The sequence below is a fragment of the Sciurus carolinensis genome, chromosome 14 (assembly GCF_902686445.1).
Source record: "Sciurus carolinensis chromosome 14, mSciCar1.2, whole genome shotgun sequence".
In the NCBI taxonomy this organism is placed as follows: domain Eukaryota; kingdom Metazoa; phylum Chordata; class Mammalia; order Rodentia; family Sciuridae; genus Sciurus; species Sciurus carolinensis.
This window is the reverse complement of record NC_062226.1, coordinates 10,786,679-10,810,696: the sequence shown is the minus strand read 5'-3', so window position 1 is coordinate 10,810,696 and position 24,018 is coordinate 10,786,679. Positions and strand designations below refer to the sequence as shown.

Genomic DNA, 24,018 nt, shown 5'->3' with positions numbered 1-24,018 from the left:
AAGATAGAATTTAAAAGTCTCAGAATCTCTAAATTTTGATAAATATGAATAAACTTTTAAAATACAATTATATAATTTAACTTAGAATACAGAGTCTGAATGAAAAGAATCATGCCATGTTTTAGTAATATTACTTTAGGCAAGTTACTTAATCTTGCCAAGCCTCAGTTTCTTCATCTGTACAATGGGAACCACAGTGCCCTCTCACAAGGTTAGTATGAAGATTTAATGAAAGAATGCATGGAATATATTTGTTGAATAGTGAGCTTTCGATAAATGAGTTGTTACCAAGTTTTTATGCATGTTTTAACACGGTTTTTATTTTTAAGTTCTGAAAAAGGAGGACATTACATTCACCCAAAATGCAGAGCTATTATAAGATGATAATGGGATCCCCTGAAACCAACATCTACCTGTTGGTAATTTACCTGTTTAAAACACACAGATGACTACCTAATTATCCAGCTTTCTTTATCAGGGGTCAATATTACAACAGATAGTTATGTGCTTGCTCTATTAACCCTAGGTTACACGAATGTGGGGAACATATGTCTTGTATGTCACCCCATCCTCATTGTCATATCATACCAGCACCTGAGGACACCCACTAAAAGTTCCCTTCAACTACATCAGATAGGGGAGCATAAAAGAGTGGGAGTCAGAGCCAGGTTCAAATGCTGACAGTTAATTAATAACTATTCCTCAAGGCCCCCTATAAATTAACATTTTCCCCCTTGCAGGGCTGTTGTGAAGACTGAGTGAGACAGTGTGCACAAATGGGCACAGCACCCAGTTCTCCAGACATGATGAGCTTCTACTCTGGCGAGTTTCTGCCTTATTCTCTCACATTAACACTTCCTCCCAAGAGAAGGCTTGGAAACAGAGTTTGAGGGGAAAAAATTTTTTTTTTACATTTTTAAAAAGTTTTATTAGATTTCAAGTTGGTCACCAGGATTGATTACTCCAAAAGAGCATCACATGTTATGATATGGTCCTCCAAACAATCCTTTGAGGGGTTTATTACTGCCCTTCTGTATATAGATGGGGAAACAGAAGTCTAGAAAAGTTAGCATGTGTTTATGAAGATTCAGCTGAATAAACACAAGTTGAGACTTGAACCTTCTGAATTTATATCTGGGCTTTCTCCCGCAAGAGAATCAAGGAATTAATCAAAGGTACATTCATCTAAAAGCTCAGTGATCTTCAAAGTATCAATCAGTTGATAAAAATTAAAGTGCACCTTTTTCCACTATAACCATTTCTAGATTTTGTAAAACCACCCCCCCCAGGGAGGAAATGAATGATTACCATTCATAGAACCTCTACTACCTTTCAGACACTCTGTAAAATGGTTTGCAAACCCTGTCTTACAACAACCCTGCGAGGTAGGTTCTTTTATCTGAATTTCAGAGATGAAAAGAGGGGAGGGGGGCTCAAAGAGATTAGGTAACTTATTAAAAATCCTAAATTGCCAAGGAAAGCTGGTAAGTAACCCAAACCTATTTGGCTCCTTCCACCATACAACAGCACTCACTTCCAGAACTTTTAGGATGCTCCCATGACTTTTAAAGGCTCAAAAAAGCCAGGTTCATGATTTGTTCACATTCTCCTCACAGCACACATAACATTCAGTGTTCGCCTGAACTTCTAGAAATTGCCCTGTCATGAGTAACAAGATAAGCAGTGAGGTGTGTTTCCTTTTAGGAAGTTTTTATTCTTAGTCAAGTATTCTGAATCCCCAAAACATCCCCCTTTTAGAAAAATCACAGAAGCTAGCTAGTTGAACTTCATCTTCTCTACAAATGTGCTTGGAAGAGCTAATATCATTTTCATTTTACAAATGAAGAGAAGCCCAGCAGTACATTCAAAGTCATATAGCTCATCTGGCTCTGAGCAGGGTGGGGATAGAGGGTCTCTCCTCTGCTAACCTAGTGGTTCTTCAGTCATGTTGTTACAAGAGAAAAAAATCCCTTGCCCTCTTAGTTTCCCCAGGGGATAGCTCTTAGGAAAGAGAATGTAATAGCATTGAGGCAGTGTCCCTACCTAAAGAATAAATTAGGTCTCATATTTAATATCCCATTGAAAAGTGACAAAGTGCTAATAATCAAATGCAATTAAACTTTTTAAATATTGCCATGCATTAGGAAGACTGCACTAAAACTTCTGTAATCCCTCTGATCATGCAGCTCAAACACATTGGTGGAATGAGGAAGGAAATGTCCAAGAAACATGAATTGTGGCAATAAAGCCCTAATGAGCTCACTGAAACTTAATAAGATGATTTTGATTTGAATTTTTATAAAAATCACATATTTGAGTCTTAAGGGACAATGACAACTATCCAGTTGTCATTTTACAGAAGAGGCTGACCAGGTCAGGCATCCTGCCCAATATTACCTGGCCTATTAGCCGTACATACACAACTGAACCCCTGGTCCCAAAGCTCCTAATCTTTCCACATACTACAGTGAGGCCATTTGTGGAGAGTGCTTTATCAAGGTTATGAAGTTAGTGATCTTAAAGTTATAGTATGTCAATGTAATTTATTCAACTTTTTTAAATCAAACAAAAATTTCATTAAAGTCAATCAGGTTACCTAATGTAACAGTAGTTAATCCTGCCTGGGTTCAAATTATTATTGTACTGGGTTAGAATTACTACTGGCATCTAATATGGAAAATATTTTTAAATTTTAAAATTTGACCTTGAGTTGAACTCAATTCTTAAAGGGTAACTGACTATATAACGGAGTAACTCAAATTAAATTTACTAAGAAAACCCTGTTGAGTTGGGTAAAAAAACAATAGGAGCAAAGATTTTCATGTGATTCCTTGATCTTTAAAATAGTATTATATGACAACAGAGGGTCTACCTCTTTCCACTCCCAAAAGGAAATTTCAAAATCCCTCTCTCCAGGGGATTTAGCAGTCATAGGCAGCACTTCAAAGGGGGCAGACAATGGATGGGTATAAATCATGAGCAATTCTCATCTTTTAAAACATAAACACTCTTAAAATAACACACCTGAATTCTAAGACAATCAATCCTCACACCCCAATGTGAGCAAAGAGACTACCACATGAGAACTGCTACTCAAGTTTTGCCACTTGCATTATAAGCTGTTACTAACTAACAAATGCAAATATACTTCTGGGAAATTTATGAGAAAATTCTTTCAAAGACCATTTAAAAGAGCCTACTAGTTTAACAGTCATAGCTGAGGAAACTTCCCAGAAGAATGAGAAATTGAAATAAAAGGAACACTATCCAGAATGCAAGGCACTGAACACATTAACATCTATCAAGGGACTCATAACCAGCGTTTGTTAAAGAGGATTTTAAGATTAATAGCTAAAATGAAATTAAATTTAAAACATATTCAAACTAATCTATATGTTCACTTGTTACATATGCAAGATCTCAAAAAGTCTCTAAATATAATTTACAACCTAAACAATTGTTTGCTGATTCTCCTTTTACTGAGTAAAAACCTAAAGATAAATAACCATTGCAAAGCTGCACATTGCTGACATCTGGGCCAGATTATATCAAACATTGCCTTTCTGTTCAACACAGCACAAGAGAATTAAAAAAAAAAAAAAACCCCAATTTAAACCTGTCCCTAGAGCCATAAAGAATGAAAAACTGCCGAGTCAACAGCTTCTGGGTGTGCATGTACATGTGTGGTGATGTCGTTTTGTTTGCTTGGTTTTCATTTTTTTATTTCACGCATTTTCAATACATTTATGTATAGTTCTCTTCCTTCTCTCACTATTCATTTGCTAAGCAATGTTCTGAAAGCTTACACTCCGATTTGTTACTGGCAGGCCTCATATCTTAAGTCAAAAGTATTGGCTACCAGTAAGAAACCATTTGAAGGACACCAGCAACTTTTGTTAAGGCTATTGTTTTATAGTTAAATGCCATTCAGAGCAACTTGAACTGGACCTTTCTACTATCAAAGGGAGTAATTCATTGGGTTGCCTGGGATTTGGCTGGCAGGCCAACCTAATATTAATCTGGAGACAACTTTCACCTTTGGCTAGAAAATACTAACACAGAACTTGAAATTGACCAAAGTAAGGAAAATAAATACTACAGAAAAGACTTATTCTGGATTTGGCAAGGCTATTTCTCAAACAATAGAACCTGTAATATTTTGTTGTAATATATTCATTTATGTGCTAGGTATACATACAAACAAAAGGAGCTCAAAATACTTAGTCCAGTTTTTAGCCACAATATAACATGCCAGCCTTTACCAGGACATAAAAATGTTTTCAGGAATGAAGTCTGCAGGACATAATCAGTTGTCCTTCACTCTCTCAAGAAATCCATTCAACCACTCTGATTTTAGTGTTTTCATTAGCAAAAGTTAGGAAAGGGAGGATTTGTGGCATTTTCAGAGCTGACTTAAGAAGTTTCAAATAATTACCTTATAGACACTGGAGCAGGCAGTGCAGTGAGAAAATAATAAGCAGCCCATGGGCTTTCTTCCTAAGCCTCAGGATTCTTGATTTTCTTATTAAAAAAAATAAATCTTAAAACATTTATCTTTCCTAAGTGCTACAACTAACTTCCTGTTCTGAATAAAGATAATTTTTAGATATAAATAAAACTAAGGGAGAAAGCCAGATTTTGAAGCATCTGGGAGTGACGAATTGAGAAAAAAATGTGGTAACCCACAGAAAAAAATCTCAGAGCAGCTTAGATAGGACATGTAGCTGAAAGTTATCTCAGGTTTTCAGGTCCCACTCCTCGGAGATGATGAACTCACACTATCTTTTAATGAGAGGCTCGTATCTGCCTTTGATGTGTGAAAGACACTCCCAGCTCGAGGAGAGTACAAGAAAGATCTAAAATATTTGCTTCAGCTGCAAAAAGCTATTAATGAAAGTTTAGAAAATGAGGTAACATTAGGGGGGAAATCTTTGGGGAAAAAAGATGACATACACTCATCTCATGAAATCTTAGGGGAAAATATTCCAGTAAAACAAAATCTGACAAATAATCTTCCCTCCTCCACACACCACAGTACTTCACCCTCCTCCTCCTTGTCCAGAGAACATCCTTCATCTCCTGGTGTGGAGGAGGGAGAAAAGGGGCTTCATATAATTTGCTATTCACCCAAAATACCAATGGTGAGACTAATAACTTTAGAGGTTACAAAACCCAACAGATTCATCAGCTTATGTAGGGGAAAGTTTTAGAATTAATTCCTGTAAAGTAAGAATTAAGTGAGTTCAGAGAAGTTGCCATTATCTCTGCACTGTTGATGTTCTGAGATAGCTGTCATTTTATTTGTCCAAAATGTAAATAAAAATAGAAACTAATTTTCTTTTTTAAAAATGTTTATTAGTTGTTGATGAACCTTTATTTATTTTATGCAGTGCTGAGAATCAAACCCAGTGCCTCACACATGCTAGGCAAGTCTCTAACACTGAGCCACGATCCCAGCCCCTAATCTAGTTTTCTTAATCACCAGTCCATCTAAATTTATTTTCTAATACTCCTATCTATTCTCAGTACAGTGCACAGCTACAGAAGACAAGCATTAAACCATTTCCATAGGCAATTAGAGTTTTTCTATGTAGAGTTTGGTACACTTTTAATCTCTCTTAGCTGATCCATAGAGTAACTGCTTTCCCTGAATGAATAGGGAGAATTATAGAGGCAGCAAATTATTTGAAGTCTTTTCTTATGATTCCCTGTGATACAGCTGAGGAAAGAAGCATATGAGGAAAATATTAAGTTCCTTCCTAGAAAAAAAAAATTTATGTTGCTAACCACTAAATTAGGCATTTTATATAACATGTTTACTTATATGTTAACTATACAAAGTAGGTCTCATTATCTTTATTTTACAGATGTGGGAAATGATCAGACAAGTCAAGTGACAAGCTTTGTCACATGGTTAATAAATCAGATTTTAACTTTTAATTGACAGAATATTTGTACATATTTATGAGGTACATCATGACAATTTAATAAATAAGTCAGAACATGAATCTAGTTCTGACTAAATCAAAATGCTTTGCTTTAGAATGTCAGGTAATTAGACATGTATTATCACCTACTTTCAGTGAAAGAAGTAAATGCTCTAAGGTAAAGGTGAAACACAGGCAACTGCTGGAACTGTGATATAAGTTACTTCATTCATCCTAGTACTTAATGGAGCACCTATTATGAACTATGTACTCTTCTGGGTTCCCTCAACAGCAACCAAATTCTTGTATACTCTCTAGGAAATTATATAATTTCTCCCTTCAAAGTTTCCATATTCCTAGGCCAATGTGACGTTCCTTTTTTCTCCTCACACATGCCTGGCTGAAATCACGCCAAACCTCAGCAGCTTTTTGAAGTGATAAGTCTGCTAGAGTATTTATGTTAAAAATAACAATTTCAACAGCATAACTGGAAATAAATATTCTACTCCAACAACCAAAATTTTACAAGTGGTTAAGAAGAAAGAGACGAGTTCTCTCCATATCTGGCTACCTTAAGAGGACAACTGATAACTACAGATCGATTCCTTCACTACCCAACATCAGAGTGCCAACAATACTAAAATAAACTTTGTCAATGGAAGAATTGCTACTTCTCTTTAGTCTGATTAATTTATCCATTTTGCAAATTTTCAATAATATATTTCAGACAATGTAGTCTTTTGGACTAAACACAAGAATGAGGGAAAATATTTGGTTTTTGTCTCAATTACTGTGCTGGTTTGCATGAGCAGCAAATGGTTGAGGGCCTTTTCTTATGATTCCCTTTGATAGTAGGACTGAATAACAAACTAGTTAACCTCCTCATTCCTCCGTGTCCTCGATAAAGAAAAAAATGGAGAAATATCCTGGTTGCCCCATCAACTGGACAGGAAAATAAACTTAGTTACATAAAGCTCAAAGAGTGAGTGGGTGCTGAGTACCATCCAAAAAATGGCAACTCACTCGGAGCTTCAAGTTCTTATTCTATGTTACAGCAATGAAATGCTGAGAGGATTCGGTCAAGCATTCTGGGTGGGGAGAGGGACAAGACCAGGATCATCTCCAACAAAAAAGAAAGGGCAGTTATTTTCTCTTTTCTCTCCTTTAAAAAGAAAACACCGAGAGATAATTCTAACGTGTCTGTCCCAGCCAGAACACTTGGAAGGCATATCCAATTCAGGTCCTGGTGCTGCTTTTGGAGTGAAGGGTATCACCATGCTCTGAAGTTCAGTCTCCTCTGCACACACATAAACACAAGTGCATAGCGCCGCAATGCTGTTGTCTCCTCGGCCTCGCAGCACTGCCAGTTGGCAAACCCAAGCCAGGAAGTTGTCAATTCCAATTGCGTTTAGGCCATGCAGTCCTATTAAAGAAGGCTTGCTGGTTAAGGGGCGTCCTCTGTTTCCAAAGCATGGGAAAAGAAAAAAAAAAAAAAAAAAAAAAGGCTATGCTTAGATTGGAGCTGGCAACTTTCACTGACTAGAGTTTTCAAGGAGCTATGAATGAGTTTAACAAAGGAGGTCTGTGGCTAGTTTCTGGCTGAAGTCCATGTCAACAGTTTTTAAGGTCACAGGCCACACTAACTAACATTTATTCCCAGCAGACCATGTTCTAAACACAAGCTGTAAGTAGTACAAATTTGGAATTTTTCTGTAATCCCTTGAGATATTCCTGATCCTTCCACATGTTTCTGCTCAATTAAAAACAATTCTCACTTTGCACCACAAGAGAGGCCATGCTCAGCAATCTCGTCCATCCTTAGGGTAGATGAACAAAAACCTGGCAAATCAAAGGGCTGGAGTGGGGAAGGGAAGGAATTCAGCTAGATCACACTGAAAAGTGCAGACAGCTCCCCAGGGGCTCAGTTTGTGAAAGCATAAAACGGGTTATGACAGAGATCCTGAGGCCATAAAAAGCAGGGTTGAGGCACGCACTGGGAATAGGTTCCTAGTCACAAACAAGATGAAAATTTCTGAGAAAATTAAAAGGTCACTTGGGTGAATGGATAACACTGATATTGTATAGGACGAATGCAAAATGTCCCACTGTGAAATTAATATAATCATTTTTCAATTAAGGTGAACCCAACATTTCTGAAAACAAAATGTTTCTTGGGATCAATGTGAGAAGTTAGCTGTCCCCAGTCCCAAGATAATGATTTTTCATCAATGGTGCACTTTATAACCTGATGGTATTTTAAAATTTGAAAGGGAACATGGGAATAACTAGCTTGGATTAAGCATCAAAGATGTACCATGTACTGTGAATGGTGTATGTCCATATAAGGGCGGGGCAGGACTCTCTCCCTAATCTTCCATACTACCATGGGAAGCATTTTCTATTTTATGGATAAGGAAAGTGGCTCAGAAAGGTGATGTGACTCACTCACATTCTTAGAGCTAGCAAATGGTACAATCAAAATTTAAACACAGCAGCAATGCCATTTGTGACATTCTATATTTGCAATCATGAGCTACATGAAAAGTTAAAATTCTCCCAAATTAAAAAAATGGAAAGTATGATAAAATAAATATTTCAATTGAGATTGACAGAATAAAACTGCCAGAAAAACTACTTAAATAGATACAAAGAAGAAAATTAAAAATACCCACAATCTTAATACCTAACTATTCTCATTGTTAATACTTTGGTGTCCAATTACCTAAGTCCATTCACCACCCCCATGTATTTATTCCAAAATAGAACCATATCATATAGAAAAATTTGTCTCTTGCTTTTTTTTTTTTTTTTTTTTTCTGGTATAGTGTTATCAAGGATGTTTTCCAGGGTTGGGGCTGGGGCTCAGTGGTAGAGCGCTTGCCTAGCATGTGTAAGGCACTGGGTTTGATCCTCAGCATCACATATAAATAAATAAAATAAAGGCCCATCGACAACTTTAAAAAAAATAATGTTTTCTATGTCACCAAATTATCACTAAAAACAATTTTAGTGACTGCATGGAATCTAATTAAATTGAACTATTCTCCTATTTCTAAGCCTTTAAATTGTTTCTAACTTTTCTCTTTGTAAATTATGCCAATATCATTATACATATACCCTGACCAGCATGGTGTAAGTGCTTACCTTATTGCTACCAAGTGTCATCTCCAAGCTCATATGACCAAAGCTCATGTACACTTGATTATACATATGCCCACACAAATCTCACCCATGGCAATAGCAGGTATATAATTGGCCTACTGTTCTACTGAGTAATGTTGTGAGGTGTCAATGACTACCTTGCCAAAATCCTTTACCTATATTATCCCTAATAATAAAAAATAAATAAAATGAGGAAATCACAGTTGCATAAGAGTAAACAGGGAACCCAAAAGCACAGTACCCAGTCAGGAAGACTGGGATGCAAGCCCCACTCTGAATGCAGACTATACTTTTTATGTCATGCCACCTTGAACGCATTTGACCTTTCAAGTATGATCAACTTTTCTCCTACAACTCCAGGAACTGCCTCTTCCTCTAGCAATGCTTCTGCAGACAATAAGACTAAATGAATCTTTGGGGAAGAAAAGAAGGGTAACTATACCTAGCTCTCATGGGCTTTGATAAAGAGTTGGATGCTAGCACATTGTCTTTAAAAAACAAGGAGCAAGTGGCAGCAGGGTGGTTCCACGGAATGCTCACACACAGCTGGCAGAAACACAAAATGGCATACCCACTCTAGAAAACAAATTGGCATTATCACAATAAAAATGAAGATAACATATCCTATGCTGTACTTATTCAACTCTTAGGTATGTACACAGAAGTCACTCTAGCCTATTTGCACCAGGATACCTGTTCAAGAATGTTCATGAAAGCCAAGACCTGGAAACAGTCCTAACACCATATAGCAAAGAAAACAAATTACAACTATCAGCAACAGCACTGCTGAACCTCAAGAGTTAAGCAAAAGAAATAAGACTGAAAATAACAATTCCAAATTGCATAATGCAACTCCTACAAAGTTCAAAACTAAAGCTATGCTATTTTATTTAGGGGTGAATATATAGGTGAAAACTTAATATTAGGATGCTAGCAATTTCTAAACTTAGATGGTGATCACATGGGTATTTGCTGTATAATTATTCATGTTATCTTATATGTATGTATACTTACGTGTTATCTATTGAGACTCAATGCCCTTTTCTGTTAGCAAGTTTTATATTGCAATTTACAAAAAAGTCATGGGGCTGTAATTAAACATTTACACAGTAGGTATAATATATTTAAAAATATTTTATCAAGTACTTGCTCTGTTTGATCTTTACAATAATATTCTGAATTAGTATTATCCTCAGTTTGCTACTGAAGTAACTGAGATAAAAGATATGTAATAGATAAGTAAGTAAGTACAGGGGACTCTCTGAAGTTAAATTCTCTGTTCAAACAAAATGACCTAGAATTATAGCTATTGGAAAATTTTAATAAAGACTACTCAAGAAAAGATTAAAAGCAAGTGTTGTTTCTAATTATTGGGAGAAAATGACCATCTTTATTCAATAAAGTTGATCAGGATTTAGTAATTTTCATATACTCACAAAAAAAGAAAAATTGCACACTAAAATTTCCCTAAAACTGGCATCCAAAATTGCAAAATTTGCAGGAATAACAGTAAAATCCTAGTTCGGCAGAAAACAGTTCACTAGCAAACATACATTCTTTCAACTCTCTTTCTGGCTTGGAGTTGTTTATATTTGCAGTACCTTTTTGTTTTGTACCTCCTAAAGACTTCTCATTTTCCTATGGGAAAAGAGATTTTCGAAGGAGGAGGAAGGAAGGGAGGGAGGGAGGAAATCAGTCATGGTAGGAACTCAGACAAGAAATTACAGGACACTGAATTTCACCCAACTTCTTTTTCTACTAAACTTTAAAATAAGTATTTTAAAAAACATCAAGTTTATAGCAAAACATTTTTGCTGCATTTGGGGCTCATTAATACACATAAAGAGCTAGTTAAAATACCAGACTGAATAAATGAACAGTGGGACAATTGACCCCACATACAAAGCTCCACCTACTTCACTTCAAAGGCATCTGAAACAGAATGGGTTAGAAATCATAAATGATGCCTCCCTGAATAAATTTTATAATAAATATTGCTTTGTACTATAGATATGGGATTAGATACTCCTGTGTGGGAGTCTAACACTTGTGAATTGAGTTGAAGGATAACAATATCCTTAGTTTTGCCTGAGACTATTGCTAGTTTCAAGTCCTACAAACAAGAAATTTAAAAAACGTATTCAGTTTCCATTGCATATTACAACACAGGGACTTAATTTTCTTTACAATATTTAAAAATTACATGAGTTTTGTCAAAGTTTTAAGATATATTTTTCACTCAGAATGTAATATATTCCAAAATCAAAATTATGCTATCTAACTTTAAAAGTACATTACACCATATTTTTGCATTTCACAATACAATTCATGCTAATAAAAATAATTACTTAAAGATTTAAATACACAAAGTGAAATACAAAAAGGAAAAATAAACACATTACCTCCCACTTGACTTAACTAAGAGTTTGATATTGTTTCCATACTTTTAAGTTCATTGTTTTCAGAAGTTAGTAAGTATTCTTTGTTGTCAAGAATCAGGTAGGGAAAAAAAAAAAAAAAAAGGAATCAGGTAGTAGCTCCCAGTTAAGATTAAAAAAAAAAAAAAAAAAAAAAAGCTGAGTATTTTTTATTTAAACAAAAATACCAAAATAATGAACTGAATGTCATATAACAACTGCATTTTCACAATGAATATAAATCTCAGGAAGAAACTTTTTTTTCAGATTACTAAGAGCTTCTTCCCTTATAAGTAAGCCTCATACAAATAAATTACACAATCAAAAACATTCTAGGAAAGACTGTCTCATGATACGTAAAGATGCTTACAATTTAACAGCTGAAAAATCTCAAAATTACACTGACAGCAGAATCCCAACTTGATGAATGAAACACCCTCATAATTATTAGTGGTAGGACGATGGACTTCTTACTTTTCTGGAGTTTTCTAAAATTCTTTAATAAGCATGTATATCTTCATAATCTCAAAAAATAACATCACAAAAATAAGTGGCTAATAACTGATAGTTAAAATCGTAGGACCTTCAAACTTCAGCTAGAACAATGATTCTTCTGCAGAGAGCTATGCCATCACTTCATTCTTCCAGGAGGGAGAGATGATGGGGTACTCCTACTTCTCAAACTGAACACCGAAAGGGCCAGACAAGCACAATTCAGACTCCTTGTCTACTCACAAATCCATCTTACTCCTAAAATAAACCTGCAGCTCAGATGCAAAGGGCAATTTTAGGTGAAAAAGGAAACTAAGGCATACTTTAAGTCATTTTCTTTTCTACCTTCTACCAAGTGAAAAGCAAAGACAAGATTCAAATAAATGCCTAATGCTTATTATAGCTGTTGAAACAAAGTGGTTGACTTCCAGGGAAATCCAAGAAAACTTGTTGACACCCAAACTCAATCAAAAACCACCAAATAGCCTCTCCTGAAGAATGTTTTCTGTCTCCCAAAAAGGGTCCCTTTCCCTCATGTGGAATTTTTAAGATACTTTCTTCTCAGAAGGCAGGATCATTTTTACTGGTTTTCTATTCAAACATACCCTGTAACAGACTTAAACAGAATGGATAGTTTTCTTTACTCTGTAATCACATAGTTGGCTTGTTCACATAGATTGCAGTGATGCTAGCCAAAAAAGGGACGGCACTCCTTGGTGTTAAATGGGGACTACCAATCGAAAAACATTAGTTCCAGGTGACCTTGGTCTCATTCTCCTGAGCTGGAAGATTCTTTGCCATATTTTGGATAAAACTCTGGATTAGGATTCAGGAGACTGACATTAGCCAGTTAAAGAACTTGTGACAAAGTCTTCTGGTCTCATTTTCATCACTTATAAAATGAGGGTAAACTATAGATTACTTCTGAAAACTCTTTAAGCTCACCTCTGAGCTCTTCCTGTAAAGGGAAATTACCCATCATGGCTGTTATAACTAGAGAGACAGACAGACTGACTGACTGATAGAACAACCATATAAAAACTCATAATGGCTGCTCTGGTGACAGGAAAATAACATACGGGCTTTGGAGGGATTTCTGATTCCAAAACAGATTCCTTCACTTTCTCCTTATAGATCTGTGTTCTTCTCTGCCTCAACCCTGCTATCTCTCTAATGGAGGTCATTTCATGAATTGCTACGTGAATACAAGAGGATACTGTAAACTAGCTGGCATATTAAATAAACCCTAATGCATGTTATTCCCCTCCCCACCACCACATCCTCTCCAATGAGTTGTCTAGACTCAGCCTATCAATCTTCAGAATGCCACAAGGTTAGTCATCAGCAGTGGTCATTAGAGGAAGCAAGATGAGCAAGGTGGGGAAGGAAAACAAAAACAAAACAAACTGCACTCATAAAGTTCCTAGTGGGGTTTCACTTGCTTCCCTGCACTTAGCTTCATGAGCATAAGAAAAGGAAGTACTCTGTTTTCAAAACAAAGCAAGGAAATGCCATGTCTATCATTTATCTGTAACTCATTCAATCTCAAAAAGTGAAAAATTTCTGCTAGCCAAATTTGGGAGTTTCAAATACCCCACTATTCTGAGCTCAGATTGCTTGAGGGAAGGCTGAGACAGCATGGTTTCCTCTGACATGGACCAGAAGAAGAAAAGGAGCTTCCTCCCACAGGAGATGGCCTGAGGCTGGCTGCTGGTGTCAACCCAGGGCTGTTCCTGCAAAAGACACACCTGCCCTTCCGACTGTCCAGTTTCCCAGTCCTCAAAACCACCTCCCACAGCAGGCCACTGGGAGAGCAGGGCCAGTTTTGTTTCCCTTTCTTCTCTTCAAAGGTGATTTTCTTTAAACTGTACAGCTTGTTACTGTTGTTGAGTCATGGATCCCAAGAGGATTATGTTTCTAAGTATGAAGGCATCTGTATGGCAATAAAACATACAATGTTCCTCAACCACTTCATCTTTTTTAATTAAGAAAAAAAAGTTACAACCTCCCACAAAGCGATGTTCTGATGAGCACCTCCCACATATAATATTACTTCAAGCTCCTGAGGGGCTCCGAAAGGGCCCTGGCCTAGTAAACCAGAGCCACCCAAGGTCACTCCAGGGGTTTGGCTTCTGACAGTCACCATGTCAGGACCCACAATGGGTGAAACTGTAAGTCTGCCATAGCAGTAGACCTCTTCCTAACTGATCATCCAGAAAGTAACGACGACGACATAATGCCCATCTTACTTTTAAGGGAAAGAATTAAAAAGAAATCAAAACAGCTTCAGAGAGATAGAAACCCTCAAAAGGCGGAGGAAAGTCCTCTGTTAAATAGACTGAGAATCCATGTTTCAAGAATGGCATTTCAGGCAGTAGGAAGAAAGGCTGATTTTTCCCAGAGGGGCCCCAGCTTTGATGCCCACACTGCCCTCAAACATCAGGCTGTGCATTTTTGTATAGCAGGGTACCCTCAGGCGAGACAACCATAAATAGCTTAAAACAAGAATAGGAGATTCCATCTGTTTCTGGAATATTTCAACAGCACCTGCTTTCAAGGTAAAAATCTGGGAGCTGTCCCCACAGCCTTCCTCCCCAACTCCCTCCCCCAGCCCTAAACACTTACTTTAAACTAAAGCAGCTCACACACAATTCAAAAGGGCTTCTGCCTCTGCACCTGCCTGAAGAGACAGAGCCCTTTGATTTTTCTCCTGAACTGTACGTGTCGGTTAAAAAACACTGGAACAGTTAAAGAAGGAGGCCAGAATTCTTAAACCCAGACTCTTTATTACTTCTAGCTTCTTTTTCTCTGTGAAAACTGAGCTTTTCTATGTTTAGTGTAAAAATGAGTCCAATACGGCTGAAAAAGGATGCAATGTTTGTTCCTGCCACTAGGTCAGAAAGAGCTCCAGAAGGAAGAAGATTCTTATTGAAAACGATTCAGTTTAAACAAATGTTTGTATGCCAGCTAGCATGGAAAGAAGAACAATCACTCTTCAACAGGGGCCCCAGAAACTGTTTTTTAAAAGACAAACAGAAAACTGAAGTTGAGATTTGAAAACTCCAGTCTAAATCAGGTGCTACTCTCAAACTGCTGTGCAACAATCAATAATAACCAAAAAAAACAATAACCAGAAAAGCCCAAGCACCTGCCCCAAACCATTTGATGGCATTCCCTTCACTGCAAATCTAAATCTTAAACATGCCCCACCAGCATTTCACAATCTGACCAAGACTTCTGCGGCATCATCTTTTGCTTCCACCGTGACTGGCATTCACAGGACTCTCATTGTGATACCCCGTTCATTTCTCAGGGCCTTCACACACCACTTCTCACTGCATAGAGTTTTCCCCCATCCATTCCCAGGCAACTGTTCGTTCATTCTGTTTGAGCCAGTTTAAATGGATCCCATTGGCAATATACCCTGATCCACCAACTAGAGATGAGCACTGTCTAAACTGCAACCCCAAAGAAACTAATATATGTTCACATATTTTTAAGAACACTTATCACACTATATTTTAGTTGCTTATTTACATATTCTCTTCCCAAAGATTGAGTGGCTCCCAAGACAGTAAGAGTTGCAGAATTGAAATGGGAGGTGGATATCAAAATCAGACCTGAGAATAGTATACCTAGAGGTATATTCAACTGTAGATTTCCAAATGACAGAAAATCTTTATTATCATCTGTAAATGATAATTATTTTCATTCTGTAATATCAAGTTCAGCTCATCAAAACCTTGGATGACCGTGGTTATCTGAAAGGTTTTCCAATGGGAAACTGGGGATAAATCTTTGTGTCTATTTTATGGGACTTAAAATAAAGGCCAAAGACCAAGTGTTATGTATTGCCTATTCCAGATATGTCCTAGATACTCAGACACTTTTGAATTGAATAAACATTTTAAAAGTTAAACTAAAAAAATTTAGGTACCATCTTAATGAAAACAATTTTTTCCAAAATATATAATAGTTCTGAACAGCTTTATTTGGTTGAAAATTCTGGTTTTCTCAAGAGCTTAAATAAGACCCATATGGACAATGGAGAACATTGTGGAACACAACTATATGTAATGTTCCTTTATAAAGAATAAAGAAATCTGATTATTGTATGACACATCTTTCATAACTCCAAACAACTTTATGACTTGGAATTTTTGTGGTCCTTCTATTGACCTCAAACCATAAACTGGCTAGAAATAGCATATCTCATATTTCAGATTTCAGTTTGGGCCTTGATGAAGTATGTGCCATTTGAGCAAACTAGAAATCATGAAAAACTTTGTTTTATAACACAAAGATTTCTGAGATAAATGTGTCTAACATCTGAAAATGCTAATATGCTCTCACTTTCCTGGGCTTATCATGAAGAACAACTAACTTACCCATAACAACTATTCTCCTAGTTGGTGTTTTTAATCCAGCAACTCATTAAATAATACTATGGTGAATCTCAAGAAGTAAAATCCTTTAAGGCAGGAACTAATCAACCATGGCAGGAAATACTGCATTTGACTTTTATTGGTATTTGTATTAATGCAACTTGTTTATACGCTAATACAACTACATTTCTTTCAAGGTTAGGGGGTGACAAGAGTTTATCCCCTCTTAAAATTTTTGTTTGGACTGGGGTTTTGGCTCAGTGGTAGAGCACTCGCCTAGTACGTGTGAGGCTCTGGGTTCACCCTCAGCACCACATATAAATAAAAATAAAGGTATTGTGTTCGTCTACAACTAAAAAAACATATATTTTTTAAAATGTTTTTTGAAGTTTTTTAAAATTTTAAATAAATGGGATTCACTCCTTCATCAAGTGCCTACCATGGGTCAGATATTTTTTGATAACCTTCGATGCATCTGTGGAAAAAAAGAATAAAAACTCTCAACCATCCTGAAGTTTACACTCTGGTGGGGACAGAAAATAAAACTAAAAATAATAAATTAAGTTACATTGTATAAAAGATGTCAAAGAACATTTCATTGTGAAATTAAGAAATTTCATAATACAGATGACCTAATGCTTTATGGACATGACATCTGCCACTCAACACTGGACCACCCCTGCAAGATTCAAAGGTGCACCTCTTATAACCGGTATGAAATGAGCTTGGTGGTACGGACTATGCTTCTTCCAATAACTATATTTCACTTTTCCTCGTTGAACTAATCGCCCATGAGGCCCATATTTTCACTTAGAGACTTCAGCACCCTGTCCTTCCATTCTCTGTGCATCTCCCTTTCTCTGAATACCAGGCACACTGTAGCTTGGTCAAGCACTACTCTAAGTGCTGGAGATACAGAGCTAAGACTCAGATTTTACCAGAAAGAGCTGATTATCCAATAGACAAAGACACAGGAAGATCATAGCATATGAGTGTGTGACTGAGGTATGTAAAGCATGTAGGGTGTGCCCAGAGGAGGGAATCATGTGGTCTCTAACTGGAGAAGACTGCTCTCAGAGAATGGGTAGATGTATGAAGGCAGAGAAGGTACAGTGGTTCATAGGGGACACAAAGTATATAAGCCTGAGAGAGCAGGCAGGGAAGAAGCAGCTAAATTTGGGGATGGCAGAGGCAGATTCTCACACACACCACTAATGGGAGCTACATCCCTCATGAGAAGAATGGAAAGCAAAAGTTGAGGTGGCTTATGCACAGACATGAGCTGTGCCACTGAGCACATTGTGAAGTGTGACCAGCCCTCAAGGCACAGATCATGTAAACAGAAATCATCTGAAGAAAGCAGAGAGACAAAGCAACAAAAGATAAAGCTCGTAATTCACCAGTCCCAAACTATCCTTCAGTCTCTGGGCAGACCCACTACTCCCCACTGGACATGCCACCAACAACAGACCCTTCTGTTCATATGCTAGTTTAAACTTATCAGTGTTCCCAAACCAAACAGGGAAAGTGCTGCAGCTCAGGCTCAGGCTAGGTAAGACAAAGAGAAATTTATTTCCCATTATGATAAATACCCACAAAATGAATATCCCAAATTCATATAAGACTTTTATTTCTAGTGCCAATCACTATATTCTGGCACTGGAAAGTCAACAAGAAGAAGACACTGTGCCTTGAGATCATCCTATGTATTATACATAGCACACTATTATGTGATCATCCATCTCCCTGCTAGTCTGAGAACTCCTCAAGGGCAGGAACTAGCTAATAGTAGGCATTCAATTAAGGGTTGACAAACAAATGAATGAATTAAGCCACCAAATTTTTCTCTATAGTTCCAACTGAGTATAATAGAAAACACACCAATTGCTACTATTTTTCATTCTAAATGATGACAGCATGAAGGTTACTCAACTGGCTTCTCACAGACACAAACTCCACGACCCACAACCCCACATATAGGCATACAAAATCAAACTCCAGAATCAGATGAGGGCAATTTTAAAATAAATTTATTTATTTATTTATTTATTTATTTATACTGAGGATCAGTCTATTAAATTTTTAAACAGTTTTTCACTCTCAGAAATTTGCTGAGTGAATGTGATAGTGCCTAATTAAGAGTACACATGTTTATGACCAGTGGGATTCTATATCATGTATAACCAGAAAAATGAGAAATTATATTCCATTATACATGTATCAAAGTGCATTCTACTGTCATGTATAATTAAAACAAATTTAAAAATGAAAAAAAAATTTTAAAAAGAGTACACATGTATGTGCTCATGTACATACACACTCCAATTTAGAAAGAAAGAAACATTGTAGCCCAAAATATTACTGGAAAAAACCCCTTTTTGTGTAACTTAAGAACTCAGGTTAAGCCCTCACCTCCCTTATATGAACAATATAAAAGCAGTGTCCTGGCCAAGGCTAAAATACAAAAGACAAAAATGGAAGAGAAAAAGTTCTTTAAAAGGAAAAAAAATTGCCATTATTGTCAAATTGTGAAGTATATAATCACTGACATCCAAGTTGAGTCCTCTGGGCAGGTAGTCATTGGGCATGGGCTACGAAGGCAAAGGCAGGCTTGAAAACAGCTGCACACAGGTTCTGCCTGCTTCCTGATGGCTCTCCAGCAGTTGGTCTCTAGTGCCCAGATTATGAATGCTATGCTTGGTGCAGAAGAGAGCTGACCTCACTGATAAAGAATGATAATAAGGTTGGTACAGAGAAATGCTAACACATAGCAGTCCAGGTTGACAATGAGCAAAGGCTCTTCAAAAGGTAACCTCTCTTGCCCTAAGGCATGTGGTTGTGTGGGTCTGAGGGACAGGAAGTAGGGGGGGTCTTTTCTTGGTGAGAAGACAAAGGAAGTGCAAAGAGTAGTACAGCAGAGAACTACCCTTTCTGGAATCCATAGAGGTCTGGCCTTTTATCCCCAGGCCCAGGGCCAAGGCCAAGCCTGGGGCCCGGATTTTGTCATGGGCGCCTCCCTGCTGCCTTGCCTGGGCTGCTCCACATGAGCAGAGAGAGACAGGAGGCAGGCCCCTCCGACACCTACTTAACCAGGGCAGATGGAGAAGAGAGCGCGTGGGATGCCTTTACCTCCCCCTCAGGAGGCGCCCAGCAGGAGCCCACAGAGCCAGCAGTTCCAAAATCAGATTTCCACACATCCTCCAGTCCCAGAACACACTAACCCCTCTGGCAGAAGGAAACAGAGCATTAAGCCAGTGTGGCTCTGGTGTGTGAAGGGGATTTCGGAAGTCCTAAAGAAGCCTTCTTACAGGAGTCTGCACTTTTTAAAAACCACTACAGAGGTAGCCAAGTTGGGAAGCAGTTATTCATTCGTTGACCCAAAGGGGGCAAGGGTGTTGCTTAGAGGAGGACACAACCCATGTCTGCAAGATGTCCCAAGCTGCAGACACATACTTTATTAATAATCTTACATACACAAAATGTCCACAGGAAAGCCTAACAGGCTAATTTTTGACAGCTCCAGATAACAGCAGGAGGAACTAAAGCCATGCGGACTCTCCAGCTTCCACATGCTACACAGGAGCAATGGGCCTTTCCCGCCCGAAGGATATGATACAAGTAAATAAATACAATTATCTGCAAAACTCCAAGTGCAAAAACAACACTGCGAAGTCCTTCTCCCCAAGTGCAGTGACTTGTAGGAAACAGGAAAATAAGAACAACGGCTGGAAAACTTAATTACAAAAGAACAACACAAAAGCTGACATTGTTTCACAGAACCAATGGCCAAAGCCTCTCCCTCTTACCTTAAGATACAAAAGCAGCTCTTGGCTCCTGAAGATAACCGGCAGAATCCAAATCTCTGTTTGCTGTCAATGTCAGTAAGTACAAATGTGAAGTTCTGGCCAACTTGGCTAACTGTGAGGCTGTGGCAAAAGGAGAACAAAGGGAGAGATGAACGTGCAGTAAGTTTCTTGATAAAATATCTAATCACAACAAGTCATTGAACCTATAACATTTCCTCTCTCACTGGAACAGTTTATAAATGAACTTAAAATTTACACACTTCAAGGGAACAGACTGTGAGCTAGTTTAAAAAAAAAAAAAAAAAAGACAGTTTGTTCTAATGACCACCAAAAAAATTATCGGCACTCTCATACCATCGGCATTCGGGCCATCAATCCGAAAAGATGCATTCTATCTACTTCATTTTATAGATGAACAAAGAGCTAAGAAAGTCACTGCCTAAGGTACCAGCTGGGAAGTGGCAAAAAGCTGCTGATTCCAGCAGCCACTCTGCCAACTGTTAACAATGTTCACCTGACAACTCTAGTTCAGAAACTAACAGTAGGGGCTGGGGACATAGCTCAGTTGGTAGAGTGCTTGCCTCACAAGCACAAGGCCCTGGGTTCAAATCCCCAGCACCGCAAAAAAAAAAAAAAAAAAAAAAAAGAAGAAACTAACAGTAACTGCAGCAGCAGCATTTAAGTTACTTCTACGTGTCAGTTAGATATTTAATATACCATCTCATTTACTCCTACAACAACCTTGGAATTTCAGTGATATTTCCATTTTACAGAGAAGGATACTAAAGGGAAGAATAGGCAGAGAACTGAATCAAGTTCACAGAGCTACTAAGAGGAGCTGGCATTCAAACTGGAAAGAAAAAGGGCAGGGTTAGGTATTACTTTCCTAAGTTCCTGCCTCTTTCATAATTTCTGAATTTATGAAAAACATATTTCATACTTTAGAGGACCAAAATACCAAAATGTTAAGCATTGCAAAGTGCTTTTTAAGAAATGGAAGCAATATTTTAAGCAAAGACATTAAAGAAAAATCCTAAAAATTCCTGCAAAGCAAAAAAGTAGCAAATAATACATAGAAGCAATATAAGATAGAAAATATCTATCAAAAATTTAAAAACATATTACTAATTAGATTAGTATAGAAACATTTTAAAAGCTGCAAAGTATTTTAAAATCCACTATTTAAAATCAGTCTATCAGTTACCTTGCATTGGACTCCTTTTTTAAAAAATGTAAGCATGCCAAATTCTAATGCATAAATTTATAGTAACATAATATTTTAGAATTTGACACTCAATTATTCAAAGGGACTCATCAACTCATATTGTACATATCACATTATATTTTATTTTTAAAAACTCAAATTGGTAAAATATTCAACTTGATGCTATCACCTATAATTTACTTTATAAATGGTTAGTGGCAATGAAAAATCCATGGCTTCCCCACTTCTCTTTCCAAAACAGAATTCTTATTGAGTCTTTGGATATTATTTGAATTAAGTTTTCAAATATGGGATAGGCTTTCTCTCCAAAATTTCCTTAGGCAAGTCATATAAGAAAATTAAAGGGATTTTCAAGGTATCCCAGTACAAAGGTCAAGGACCCTGCCTAGCTATACTTAAGGAAACAATCCCATTCATTGGAGAGTGGTTAGAGTATAGGAAAATAATTCAGAAAGAAAAGTGTTCAGCTCTCCTTATTTAACTAGGAAGGTGAACAAAAACAAGGTGGCAATTTTTAAACAAGGTAGTAATAAAGTTGGTGTAAGTAATGCCATCCCTACACCTTACACAGCCAGGAGAAGGAACATATTTCTATAAAAGTTATAGAGCTGTCAAGGGGACACCAAATGCTACCTTCTTATGGCTGTTATGTTTTATCTATAAAGCTTGGATACTGTGTTACTATGGTGATTTAATACTATGTTTTAAAGGGGGATTATATGATTAATTTTAACAAGGTTGAGAACTGAAGATGTGTGAGAAACAGGATTCTAGCTCACATAATTAAAGTGATTGGGGAGAAAAATGGGCCTCAATGGAGGAGCGGAAAACCTGTTTTATTAAAATATTTAAAGCAACAGGTCTGAATGAGTCTGAGTCACAAAAAAGGTCATGCTTTTGCAAAATACTACTATGTGATCATACCAAGTATGACTGTTCGGTTTTTAATTCAGGGTATGAATTCACTTATAGGGTGTTTAAAAAAATACTGAGAAGCATCTTAAAAGAGAAGGCATTGATGAAAAGAAAACACTCAGGATCTCTAAGAAAAGGACACAATGAACACAACTTATGAATTTGATGTCATTAATTTCCTACTATCTTTTCATAACTATTTAAAATGCTGGAAAATGTGTTTAGCTACACTGTAGGCTCAAAGAAAGACTCATTAGTCATTTACTTGGTTCAGAGCCCAAGTCAATCACCGCTAACGGGGCCTTAATTTAGTGAGTTACTTAAACGAGTAAGTCCTCAGTTTCTTCACCTGGAATAACAATGAAAAACTGCTACCCAAACCAAAGACTGTTTTGGGAATCAGTGGAATTGACATCTGCATAAAGGTCAGTCCTTAGTAGGAATAATTAATAAAAGGAAGACAAAACCATTACCAACTGATCAAAAAGTAAAATCCACATTAAAATCATGTGCTTACATAGAATCTTCTTCCTGACTCAGCTTTCTAATACTTACGAATGAAAGTAGTAATTCAACCTTATTTCTCTCATATCTGTTGATTTTATCAGTAAGAGTAGTCCTCTGGGGGACCAAGTAATTCAAGTTTGCTTTCAAATGAAAGATTCTTTGTGGGGTGACACAGCTCATAAGGGGACAAAATATTCTCAACTGATTCACTTTTTAAATTCTGAATTATGTGAATTACAAGAAATCAAAAGCTCAAAACCAGTTGACTCTATATATCTCTCCCTTGGACAATTTCCAATAAACTAAAAATCTGTTGGGGCAGGCCGAGGTTAACTTTCAGGGTCCAAATCTCCCAAGAAACTCGTCATTCATTCTCTCCACTTGCTGAGGTCTCTATGGGAGTGCTCACTCTCGTTCACAAAAATCACTAGGGAAGGGATCCTTTCCTTAAAGGTCACAGTTTCCAGGTTTATCTCCAGTGGGTATCCATGATTTCTACAAGAATCAGAGATTTCACAGTGCTCAAAGCAGAAGGAACCATAGAAACCATCTCATTCAAATCTCTTGTTTTACAGATGGGAAAACTGAGGCTTAGAATTTGGTTTTGTTCCCCAAAGTAATCAGGGCTGGGACAAAAATCCAAACCCACTTCTAGTTCAATGTCCTTCCCATCTGCCATGCTGTATGAAACATAATTAAATGCCTCCTTGAGAAGTGTCACCTGAGTTTAAGGAAATATAGTATGTGAAGAACGCAGATAGTTGTCTTAGCAAATGGATTATACATTAAGCTACAGACACCAAATTTGAGTATTTCCAGAAATAAACCCAAGATCAGGGCCAGGATCACCCTACTATACTTTCAGCTAAGTTATCCATTTTGCAGACTAATCTATAATTACACTGGGCAATGTAACAAGTGCAGGTACACAACAGTGAACAATATAAACAGGGTCCATGCCCTCATAAAGCTTACGATTTTCTTGGAAAGAAATAATAATCAAGTATACCAAAAAACATACAGTGTCTCAAAGAGGCAAACAACAGAGGACTAGAGGATTAAGAGAATGAGGTCTGTCAGAGGCAGCTTTTCAGGGATGACAATAATGAACTAAATACAAAAGGGATGGAGCAGCCATACAGAAAGCAAGGGTCTGAAGTGTTTCAGATGAACAAAAGAGCT

At 37.2% G+C, this 24,018-nt stretch overlaps 1 protein-coding gene across 8 annotated transcripts in view; it reads right to left on the bottom strand.

The window, feature by feature from the left end:
• Dennd1a (DENN domain containing 1A) overlaps positions 1-24,018 on the bottom strand; it is a 515,895-nt gene that overhangs the window by 312,072 nt on the left and 179,805 nt on the right. For all 8 annotated transcript variants that reach the window (XM_047525191.1, XM_047525194.1, XM_047525192.1 and 5 more), the window contains one exon: positions 20,190-20,309. In XM_047525191.1, coding sequence (XP_047381147.1) covers positions 20,190-20,309 — 120 coding nt within the window. The remainder of the gene's footprint in view (positions 1-20,189; positions 20,310-24,018) is intronic.